Source organism: Eleginops maclovinus, chromosome 10 (genome assembly GCF_036324505.1).
Source record: "Eleginops maclovinus isolate JMC-PN-2008 ecotype Puerto Natales chromosome 10, JC_Emac_rtc_rv5, whole genome shotgun sequence".
Lineage (NCBI taxonomy): Eukaryota > Metazoa > Chordata > Actinopteri > Perciformes > Eleginopidae > Eleginops > Eleginops maclovinus.
The window spans coordinates 9,959,056-9,971,812 of record NC_086358.1 but is presented as its reverse complement, the minus strand read 5'-3'; the positions used below and the strand labels follow the sequence as shown (position 1 = coordinate 9,971,812).

The 12,757-nt window shown below is 40.0% G+C and overlaps 1 protein-coding gene across 2 annotated transcripts in view; it reads right to left on the bottom strand.

Moving 5' to 3' along the window:
- adkb (adenosine kinase b) overlaps positions 1-12,757 on the bottom strand; it is a 94,861-nt gene that overhangs the window by 9,875 nt on the left and 72,229 nt on the right. For both annotated transcript variants that reach the window (XM_063892596.1, XM_063892597.1), the window contains exon 8: positions 1,936-1,971. In XM_063892596.1, the coding sequence (XP_063748666.1) occupies positions 1,936-1,971 (36 nt within the window). The remainder of the gene's footprint in view (positions 1-1,935; positions 1,972-12,757) is intronic.

Below are 12,757 nucleotides of genomic sequence, written 5' to 3'. Positions count from 1 at the left end.
GCAATGTTTTGTGGGATGGAGTAGTAATATAGAGAGGTTTCTTTATTTTATATAATTTTGGTCACATAACAGGTTGTCAGATGCGACACTAGAGACCATCTTTCAACTATCGCCATGACAACTGAGCAACTCCTTCTACTTATGAAATCCAAGCGATAAAGCTAAAAGCTCCAGAATATCTCCAGGAAGAGGATTTGCGCTAAACGTATTTCGTCAAACAACTATCCAAGATCTTTAAGCTCAGGATTTTTTATATTTGTGTGTGATTTGACACACATTTATGATTTGAGTTAAGATATACTTCATTAATCCCAAATTAGTTTTCTTTGCAGCAGCATGTCAAATAAGTATTGCCCATAATTACAAATAAAAAATAGTAGAAAATAAACAACTGAACAATATACACATCTCAAAATAGCAGATAAAACTATCTGACAACTAAAACCCGATTGAAGGGCTAAATTGCAGCTAACACAATATAACACTGGGATATTACTTACATATAGTGTGCAAGAATGGCCTATTAAATTAAATATAAGTCCAGTTAACCAAAGAGAAACTGTGAATCTCAGTCAGCCAGAGGTGAGTTGACGGAGACGTTTTTGAGATGTTGTATTAAGTGATGGAAATACATTCTGCACTCATATTCCTATTGCAAGAGTTCTGTATGAGTGAACGACAAATGTCTTCCTATCAATCTTGTTGAATCATTCTTTTTGTCTGTCCCGCATTTGACAAAGTTCTATAAGCTAGTATACAGCGTAAATAAAATGTGTCTATGTACAGCTACAGTGTGTAGGCAAAGTGAAATTGTCATTACAAAGTGACCAAGAACAGAATCAGACAACTTTGAAGAACCTTTTCTGAACTACAACCATCTGAAAATGCATTAAGTACAGAACAGACCGCTGATGCTATCTGAGAAATCACATTCATCCAATGCAATTTTTCAGAGTGTTCTGGCAAATCAGGTTGACATGGAAAATGTCAAAGAATTGTAACTACTAGGAGAGTCTATACTTTGCCCTTTGTGTTATTTTTTTTATGTGAGGCACCCTCCATCACACCAAGCCACCCCCCCCTCCACCCCCACCCCCACCTTCCTTCCTCTTCCTGCCTTCATCCCTTCTCCTCTCTTAAACCTGTCACTGCCATCAGGATTGCATTTCTATTCCAGTCACGTTGATCACACCGTTAGTGATTCTGGATGACAATTATTCACACGGTGCAGAGCCATACTCAAGGCAGCCTTACCTTTGAAAGAGAGAAGGCACTTAAAATACCTGAGCCCATTAAAAAAAACACACACACATACACCGGCTATTTGTGTTTTTGATTTCACATTTGAAAAGCAGCGCAGGTTCCAAATATGCAAAATACAGGCAGAAAATAGACACAGGGAACATTCATTTTTACACGTAAGGGGCAGCCCCACTTTAAAGCAGGATCTATGGGGGAACAAACACTGTAATTTTCATTTCCATAATCTAAAACCACAGGTGGCTGTAATTTGGTTATTAAAAGACTACAGCGCGTTTCAGTGTGCTGTAATGCCATCGCAGGGAAAGGGAGACATACAGTATCATCCCTGAGTGCAATGAAGATAATGAGGAGGCTTTTTAACCAGGCAACCTGATGAGCCCTGAGCCTGCAGAGAAAGGCTTGAAACCATGCCCAACTTCTCAGCTTCCCAAGAGGCTTTTCAAAATTCAATAAATAACATCTGTAGGCGATGTTGGGTGCAGACCTAGCAGAGTGCGTCATAACAGAGAGCTGGCTGAACAAAGAAACCATGACGACTGCCAGGTTTCCATAGCAACTGCTGCAAGGCCTGGAGAGTATAATAGCACATCAATCACTGTCCAAAAAGAACTTCATTATCAGCAAAAATAAACCTTTAGGATCTGTTTAGTGTGCAATTGCCGGTCAACTCACCTCAAAGCCGAGCTCTTTGGCAAATGTCGCCGCCTCCTAGAGAAGAAAAAACACACACAAATGAGCAGTTAATTACAGAGTCACATGCAGAGTAAAATGTCACACCACCAACGTGAAGTAAAGACATCTCGTTGCCTCCGCTCCTCACATGTGCGGCCATGACACCTGAGATTAGGTAACCTGAGATAGTGCTTCTCTGCCAGCCCCTGATTTAATAGGCATGCAGCCCACCCATTTAATCTATTGCCCCATTTGGTCTCTTCTTACCACGGCAGCATGAGGTAACACCACGTCAGCCTCCAGCCATGAAACCGCCACTGAAACCATGAATATGTTCTGGTATGTGGGAATCCCCAACACTGCAGGCATTCAACACCCACCATGTTTCTTTGGTTTCCTAACAGGTGCACTTAAAAGGCCCGTACATACTGTGTGTGTGTGTGTGTGTGTGTGTGTGTGTGTGTGTGTGTGTGTGTGTGTGTGTGTGTGTGTGTGTGTGTGTGTACGTTTTGGCTACAAATCACATAAATGCATAACATTTTCAAAGATATCCTGTCGTTTTCGATTTTAAGATTTTTGTTTTACATTTGTACACGGCCGTTAGTCTTCATTTATTTAAGTATGGCGTGAGAATTGGGTGTGTAATACACTTGAAACTTTCATGTATTTTGTTCTTATTGTTTCAGGAAAAAACGTGTTTCAATTCATTTTCATTAAATATTAGTAATTATGCTTTTGAAGCTCAAGTCTCAGGTAAGTTGGTGCTTTTATTTATAATTTAATTGACCATATTTAACAAATTACTCAAGAGTTTCAAGAGCCTGATATTATGGGAGACCAACGGCTGGCTGGGAAAAATGTGTTCATAACGTACTGTCTACATTAAAAGTATCACTACAGAACTCAGGGACAGTTTCCAAGTATTCTAATTGCAGAGCTTGATGGAAACCAATATCATGCTCTTGAATATGAGATTCAGCAACATGTAAACATTTAAACAAAAACGTTTTTTGAAAATTTCAGGATTGGTTCTACACATTAATTATCAAACAATAGAAAGCAATTGATCCTTGGACTAATCAGGGAAATACTAAACAACTTGTATACAGAAGCAGCATGGTTAGACAAAATGGTAAGCTCTGTATTCCAATATGTCTTCTGTAGGCAGAAGCGGGCCAAACCTTTGGTCACTTCTTTAATCGGTGACAGAAGCTGTTGCTTCTCGGTTCACAACGATGTCACAAATCATGACAGACAACCTTGTGCAATAAATTCACTTTTGACCCCAGGCAGGGCAATAAGTTGATGTTATGATTCCAAACAATCCAATTATCTGCAGTAGGGGGGCTGATATTTGCGTGACCTTGGGGAAAGGTTGGCAACCTGGTCCTCAAACAGAAGGGGAGGAGATGACATGGAACAATAAGGTTACCGGTCCCTGGAGGAAAGCCTCATGGCTCTCTGCCTTGGATCAACATCACAGCGCCAGCAATATGTCAATTCATCACCCCCCTCGACTCCTTCAACACACACAGGGGCAGAGAGGCTAGTCAATTAGCTGCTGTAGCCCATAAGCAGTTTTATAATGAGTAAAGGTGAGTAGTCTTTTTCTCTCTCCTCCCTTTGCCTTTTTCTGTCTATTGAAGGCTTAGGTCTCGCATTTGTTTTCGTTTATTTACAACCACATATTGACTTTTCTACTCAGCAACGTTCCATCACCGGCGAGCATGAGGCATCTCACCGGGACGCGAGCAGCTTGGAGAAATGTCTTTTCAAAACAGCGATATTTCATCTGAAAGCATTTAAAAAGAGACACAAGAATGAAGGCTGGAATAAGGATGGTGCTTTGGAGCGGCACATGCCTCTATCTCACCCTCCGTCTCTCTCTAGTTAGCAGCTATAATATTTGTGAGAAAAGCCTTTGGAGAGAGTGTGGGTGTTAGAAGAAAAGATAATTGAAGCGATGTCTATGAGCCACATGTGTACAGTGTAATCCCTTTTAGGAATTTATTAATTTCTATGAGCTGTTATGAAAGCCAACACCAAAAACATTTGCTTGTATAAGCTCAGATAAAACTAATATATTGGGATGATAAATACTGTATGCTGGTAAATATGCAATTAGTGTAACTGCACATGCATGTCAATAAAACAGAAATGAGAGGCAATAAAAGTAATAATTTCTTAAAGGGTTTACTACATTGAAATTGAAAAGTCCTATGTTTGAGGCTGTGTACGTTACACATTTGACGTGTGCTGTTTTGGTATGTGTGGTTTTCAAATGACGGTCCATGTGCTTCTACAGCTGTCGCAACAATGACAAGCGCTTCGAGTGACATCTGGGCAAAATCCTCTCATGCTCAAAAAAGCATCTTGTTTGTTCGGAGATTGCATGCTCGCCTTTCATGATCCACTCCGATGTCTGATTCTGAAGGAGAGGGGAATTTTTGCAGATTTTTTCGGGGCCCGTGAGTTCTCCTCCTCGGGCAAACAAGGTAAAAGATAACAAGTCAGGCTGAGTGCATGAGCCCTCTGCAGCCATAGTTAGTATAAAGCTATCAGAATGTGTGAGATGTTGCTGCTGTCAGAGGCTTAAACAGTCAAAGGGATATTTTTAGAGAGCTTAAGCTAATAATCCAGAGCCCAGTCAGGGGGGCGGGAGTCTACAATTTCTTGCCAAGCAAAATGAAAGAGGGAATACACACTTCATGCAAAGGGCATTTTTTCAAAGCCTCACACATTGTTTTCTTGACACTATACGTGACAGGAGCCTAGCATGCCTGTGCAGCCACAGTGGGTCGATTCTGTGAAGTAACTTATTCTGTATTGACTCTGGGTTTTCTTCCTTACAATGAAAACTGCTCAATATGCAGTCAGTCTTCATATACACCTCATCATAAAGAGATGAGCAAAGATGGCATTCATGGCTCTGGGTAACTAACATAATAGGACACAAAACTGCACTGATCATTCATCAGAAAGAATACCATATTTAAAAAAACATTTCAAAGTAAAAGCCCCTGTCCGCTTTTCTAATCTTCCTTTCCTAACTGTCCTGTCATCTAATTTATTTTCCTACTGGCCATTTTATCCCTTTTTAATGACATTTTCTCCATTTCACACAAATAAAAGGAAATAATAAAGAAAACATAAAAAGTTATTTTGATGTTTTGGATGTACATTTTAAGAAATCCATCCATTCTCTAATGCATCTTTGCTCTTAAAAGGCACATATGGACGCCCAAACGAGAATAAATTAATAAAACCTGACAAGTTGTTATTGACTCTGATGATAGAATGGTCTCTGTAACAAATCAAATCAAGCATTTAGTTTTTCCTCCTCTGTGTAACAAGCTGTTGAGCATATGTCACAGCAGGAGTGAGAGTAGAGAAAAAAAATCCAATTTCAGTGTTTCCCAAAGTATCTAAATCAAAGAGCAAACCTCAGTACTAAGGTTAATAAAAGTTGATAAGCTGAAAGGCATAACTCCCCAAGGCCATTCAGAAAATAGGCATTTGCTAGACCGTGTTAGCCCAGGCTGATGCTGAGACAGAAATTGAATTGTTTTTGACATTGTGCGGGGGGTAAGATACAAAGGAGGCCCTGACAAGTCATTTACAACAACACCCACGTTATTCTTATTCTTTTCAATACATGTTTATTTAAAAAAGGCATCAGGGTGTACTCCTAACACCATTTTAATCAAAACTGACTTCCAACCTTTGAACTGAAAAAAACGATCGCCTGGCTTATTCCTCAAATGGTGCAAACTGAAGGAGAGGCAATTATCAGGTCCGGACAGATCAGTTGGATTTGACAAATCACCTTCCGTAGGAACCTTTCAAACTAAACTGAGCATGACTGTGGTCATGAAATCTCAGATAATTCAGCCAATTAAAACTATGTGCATGTATAAATAACAGTGGCAGATGACATGTTTTCCTCATTCCCTGCATGTAAGCGCAAGACATCACTGAGGCGAGTCACACAGCTTCCATAAATGCCCAGTAAAAACAACATCTGGCATTCAACTCGAGCGTTTCCAGCCAGATTAAAACAGCATACATTACAGGGTGGTGTGTGTGGGAGTAGAAGGAATAACTAATCAAAGCGATGGCATCGGTGGAGATTGTTAGTGCCCTTGACTTGGCCTTGGGGTCACAAACAAGACTCCTCTTGGATGTCAGGATGTCAGCCCCCAGCACGAGTCCAGGTGCCGCCGAACAGGAAGCTGCCACCTCGAAGATATGTGGGCAGATAACGACTGACGGTGACTATTAATATGATCATGCAAGCTGATAGCACCTCACTCACGCTGGGTGGAGGGGAAGGCGGCCGCCTGCTACTGTGCAGGACAGATTAGGAGGAATAAATCACCTGTACCGAGCACTCCTGTAGCTCCCAGGAGAATGCAGCAATCCTGCTCAAGCATGACATGCCACAAACATGAGGGTAAACACACACGCGCGGTAACACACTCCAGAGAGGCAGGAGTTGCTTTTACTGCCTCTGGGAATTTACTCAACAACAACTGATGGCATTTCACTTCAGTTTTTACCGAGCCATTAAGTGGCACGTTTCATCACTACCTAGTTATTTTCTTACATGCCGGTGTTATCATAAAGGGTTCTGAGATTTACATCTGCCATGCACAGACGCCTTATTTAGATTCTAAACTAGGACTTCCTCCAACTCCCAAATGTATTACGTTCAAATTGTCTTTTCATCACTTGCTCTGTAATACAATACATAGCAAAGTTGTAGAAAAGCAAAAAAAAACACCTACTGGCAATTGAGAGGTTTCATTTGTTTTATAAATAATTGAATCATTTCCCCTCTATATTAATTTTGTCCACTGTTCAACAGATGGTGTATTGGTGTGAGGTATAGTCTTTACATTTGCAGCGTATTCTCCTTTGCATTAAATGGTATTCATTTTCAAAATCTGTTATACATTACATTTTTGCTTGCCTCAGGATATGTTCCTTATATAATGCACTGCCACTTCTGCTTAGAAATATACTTTTCCCCAGCATGTCACTCCCCCAATCCAAATCGATTCAGATTGAGTTTCTGTTGATCTGTTACTGACTCAGTTTTTAATAAAAAAATGGTATATATTTTTTCAAACAAATTGGTGCTGCACATTTAGGGAAAGCTTAGATCAAAACTAAATATGTGTTGCCTGTAAATCACTGCAAAGTCATTTTTCCTATTATATTTCAGTAGTGTATTTCATTGTTTTTTTTAGCAGGCTTTCTATTGGTGAAGAATGAATGTTGTCAATTCAAGACTATCAATAAGCCGATCAGGGAATATTTTTAAAGGATTGGTAAATATTCCATTCAGTCATTATAACATATTTATTAAACATACATAGTTATCAAAGTATCAGTTTGGAATCTTTATCACAACATAATTAAAATAATGCCAACTCATCAGTAATGCAAATTAAACCAGAATCCAGGAAATAATAATAAACATTTCCCTTTAAATCCATTTGAATAAAATTCAAACTTGAAAGCAAGTGGGGGGCTGACTTAAGCTTCGGGGCTGACCTTAGCTTCCATGTGACCAATTTCTTCATTGCCCTTTCCTGCCAGTCCATTACACACCTCTAGCAACAGCCTCTGCTCCCAAATATCTCAGTCCGCCTACAAGGGCAGCAAGGCAGTCTCTTAGCAAGCCCACAGGGACGACAGCAGTACCTACAGCACAGGTCCAAAGGTTAAACAATCGGAAACATGTGCAGTACATAAATATCTGCGCTGATAGCAATCTCAGCATGGGAAAGCAGGGTTTGCATAAGGGCCCAGAAGAACAGAGGATGTAACCTCAGATAGCGCAGGCATTCAGCCAGTGTGGTGGGGCTAATGGAAGCTGTGGCAGTAGCAGTAGCAGCTTTGTGCTGGGGGGAGTTAGTTATCAGCTTGATGGCCTTATCAGCACTGAGGGCCTCTATCACACATCTCACCTCTGGGCTCTAACAAGGGGTCAGCACACAACGTCAGACTACCAGAGACTGGCTATCTCTCAAGGAACGACACTGGGTAAAGGGAAGATGGAGGGTGAACGTGTCGTCTCAGCAGCAGCTTTTTACTGGTTCTAATAACCCTTATTCCACATTTCTAGCTGACTTTACTACTTACTGCACTAGAGTCAAAAGGTGTACAATTAATTGCAATAAGGTCTTTTGAATTCATCCGAATAAACACATATCTAACTTGAGAGAAAAAAAACCGATGTGCTAACTGAGAAATAATTTAGTTTCAGAGTGAAGTGTTTTCTTTGCTTTAATAATTTGTATTGATTGTCTGCCAGTTTGTTTGCTCAAGGTTCATCTCATTGACGTTCTGAGTATTCAGTACTTCACTAATATTGTTTCTGTATATATAAAAGCAAATTAATTGCAATCTTGTTTCAGCTCTTTGGGTACATGTTCAGTTTCAACCAATTCATCTTAAGATTAAGTGATAGAAATATAGTTATTGAAATATAAACCACTTCTATAATTTAAACTCTCTGAATGAATAGTTATTAACCCACAGGAACTTACAAAACATGGTATTGTCTGCCAAAGATATGACTCAACACTTTATTTAGTAATAAATAAAAGAGGTTGTTATCTGACGAGAGGTTTCAGGGGGCTTTTAATGTTACTAAGGGATCTGCTACTTTAAACTCTATCCACCTTTATCATTACAAATTCACCCACACATTCCTGATGAAACAGATTATGTTTCCTTTTAAATGAGTCATTGTTAACCAAATTTATGTTTGCTGAGTCACAGATAATTACTTGGACAGAGGGATACGACATTTTAAGACGAGCGTTCCTTTTAAACTGCTTTAATTATTGTGCAATATGGCTCTCATGTTTGTTTCATCCATTGTGGTTATTTTCTCTTGACTGTTTTATATGAATATATTCATTAATATAAAATATCCTTGCAGATGTTTTATCATGTGCAAGCTTTCTTTCCCAAAAATAACTGTAAATGGTTAAAATTATAGTACATTTATTTTTCATTCTGGATAAAACAGTCTTTGTTGAAAATTCTGGCATAAAAACTTTTGATGGATTAACCCAACTTCATCACAGTCCATCAATTTTCTTGCAGCTTATTATCCAGTAAAATTTAACCGACATTTGGTTGCAGGCGCTGCAAACAAAAGGTCAAAAAAGCAAACAGCTTTTTCTGCAGTGAACTGTTAAGAACAGCGATCATGCCTCCTGTGTATAATAAACATACGAGCATTTGGTCTGCTCTATTTACCCCCTAATGAGAAACAAAGATTTGCTCTGGAGGGACTAGCATGCTTCAGACAATAAAAACCAGGGGAGAAAAAAAAAACCAGCTCTCTGAATAATTCGAACCATTTGTGTGCACAAGGGACACGAGGGCTTTGTTTGAATAAATTGGCTTTAGAAAAAATTGAGATGATGTCCAACGTGTTGATGGGATAAGATGGCCATTTGCCAGATGAAAAGCTGCATTGTGGGCAGGGGCCCTTCAACAAGGAGGCTAAATCATTTCACATTTATGCGCACAGCTAACATGTGATGGATGTTGCAGGGATCGCAAAAAAACCCCATGGCTCTCCTACACGGAAATACTTGCATGATGCAATCAAAAAAGCTGCAATAAATCAGAAAAACAATAATTTCATTCAGTTCAAGTGGCAAGTAGCAAATTAAGCTAAGCAACATTTCTAACATAAGACTTTAGGTTTTTATAATCCATGGCATGAAGCAAATTCATTTTGTGTCATTAGTGGGTATATTATGCTGTCTTTGTCCCTTTCTTATCCAGAGTTTTCTAACCCGAGCAGAATAGGGAGAGTTCTCCAAAGCACACTGGAAAACATGACTGTATAGCCTGGACTGTGGGAACACAATCATGAGTAGACAAAGGCCAATCCTCCCGCCAACTCTGTGTGGATAAGAGGATTGGAAATGGAGGGAAAGCAAGAAGCCAAACTCCAAGCAGCAGTGATTTGGGGGGAGTGCAGGAACAAGGGTTGTAAGGCTATCTGGGAAACCCGCCGGCGTTCAAACTTCTGCGAGTCCCTCCAGCAACAAGCAACAAGCTGATATCCTGCACTCTCCTGCTGTGACAGAAATACACTGGCCTCAGCGCCAGCAGAACGTGGGCACTATTGATCTGCTCCCAGCGCAATATCTCCTCTTACATCCATAATTATTCTCCTTCAGAGGACTTCACCATGTGCACTGGCTGCCCGACTTGCAGGCTGGCTGGCTTTCTATCCGCCTCCTTGTTAAAGATGCTCTGTGGTCTCACATTTCACGTTGCACTGCCAAAGACCCCCCTCTTTTAACCTCGGCATTTTCGAATATTTCATGGTTCAATCCCAGGGTTGGGGAAGGCGGCTTCGGCACGGCACAATTACAGTGGTTAGTCGGACTCCTCTGGCGGAGCCATGCTGGCTCCCAAAGTACCATGACTCGCAAACAGACAGGCCAGGAAAAACAGAGGAATGTTGGAGAAATCATTCTTCTTCTGTACTGAATCCCCTCTCTGCCTCCATACACACAGGAAAAGGCTGATGGTTTCATTGTAGCAATTGCAGTATCTTGTTGCAACACTTCATTTGATCGAGTAGTGGCTCACAACCCTTTTGGCTTGTGACCTTCTAAAGTGGTTAACTTTAGAAAATAAGTTATAAAACAGTCTTCTTCAAAGTTGAAATTATAAGCAATGCAATTTCCCCAGTGCTCTGCACTTTTGCTACTTTAGCATTACTTTGGAAGCAAACTTTAGGTAGATATTGCTGCACAACTGCTATTGGTGTGTCAGTTTTCTGATCTGAGGACCATTTACTACCACAGACTGTATATAACTCAATGTTGTCACAATAACATTGACCATCGGTTTTGTCAAAGGTTTTGAAGCTTCAAGTTTGGCATCTTGGCCGTAACCATCTTGGGCGTTGCCTTACAGAATACAAGAGGATGGAGGAGTTCATTACGAGTGAAGACTAAACAAGAAATTTCAAGACTACAAAAATTTTACAACTCAGTTTCATTAACTTTAAACACACTGTCGAAGGGAAGCCTACCCTGCTTTGAGCTCTATTTTCTCAAAATGAGACCATAGTTAAACAATTGACTACATACAAGCATGTCTAATATTCCAATTGTTTTATCAACACAATAAAACAAGTCAACATCTCAGCAGGAGACATGTTAGCTGTTTGCTGCCGTTACATGGAGGACTGGATTTAATGTTCCAAGGTGGCAAACCCTTTCAATCCAATGAAAGCTGCTCAATTGGCATAAACACCCAAAAAGTGTTTCAGGCTTCCTCTAATGCAAAAACATTAGAGTCGTTCTCTGGCTGAACCTGCTGGCTTTAGTCCTAATAGCTCCTGCAAAACTTTGTATTCCAAAACCAAGTTTTCCTTTTTAATGGACCTTATGGCAACAATTGTGATTGTAACTGCAACTAGCCATTTTGGAGTCTTTTATTCTCAGGAATTATGTCCATAATAATAATGTGACTTCATGTAATTCAGTGGATCCGGCTGATGTGTCGTAGCAATATTGGTGAAGTTTGTCCAAAGCAGTAAAATAACCTTTACTTTAAAAAGTAATACATTTGAAAGAAACACACTTTTGTCTTGCCCTGTTTTTGTTGTCAGGATATATCATAAGTTGTACAAAATATATTTATTTGTTTGTGTTTTCATTAGCTAAATATGTTTAACAGCTAATTGCAATGGTTTAAATGTAGTTTTCCAAGTTGTCACAGTCTGCTTCCTCACTCACCTATTTTCTGCATTAGTATTTCTCAGTCACCTTGGTCACCTGGTAGCCACACCTTGCTTCTTTCTCACACTCTGTTGAACCCATCAGCTCTATTAGTATATAGGCCTCCTTCACTCTCACCTCAGTGCCAAATCGTACATCGCAACATGCAATTCTTTCCCGCGTTACTTCCCAGATTGCTCTCCCGGTTTCGACCTCGCCTGCCCCTGACCAGCCTGCTTCGACCGTTTCCTGACCCTGCTTGTACCTTGCCTACTCCTGAAACCTTCGCCTGTACCTGACCTGCCCTTTGCCTATACTCCCTGCAGGTTTGTCTTGTACCAGAACTTTGCAGTACAAACTACCATAAATAAAGCTGGTTACCGACTTCCCCTGTTCTCCCATGTGTTGCATTTTGGTTCTCAGCTCGTTCCTGACATGGCCACAATCTTAAGTGCATCTCTTTCTAATAATTTGGCATAACTTGAACTTTAACCCAAAGTTGTATTGTTGTTATTTATGCAGTAGTAATGGTTCAGTGAAGTAAAGTTAAAGAGCAACAAAGTGTTAACTTTGACTCCTGACCTCAAAAGGTCACAGGTTTTAATACGCTCATACTATTGGAATGGATGAATTGTAATGAACTTAACTTAATGTGTTGTGTGGGTCAATATGTGGACTGTGATCTCTGATGTAATTACAATCTAAATATGTCATCTAAATATAAATCGAAGCGATGTTACTTTCAACTCCTTGTCATAAGTTGCAAGTAGTTCAAGTGATGACATTTTAGGAAAAAAATCAGCTGAAATGTACTCTTTTTATTTTCAGCTTTTAGCAACTTGGGGGGTCTTGTTCCTAAGGGTTGGCAATTATTTATCTATATTCAGCAAAAAATAAAGAAAAACAAGGCAGCTTTTTCGTTCCATCATCACAGCTACTGTGCGCTATGACTCATCATACAACTCACTGACTGTACGTCACACGGAAGGTCAAATGTGCTCTGCGCTGAGTGGAAGGCATGTGACTCATCACATAAATAGCACATTCAA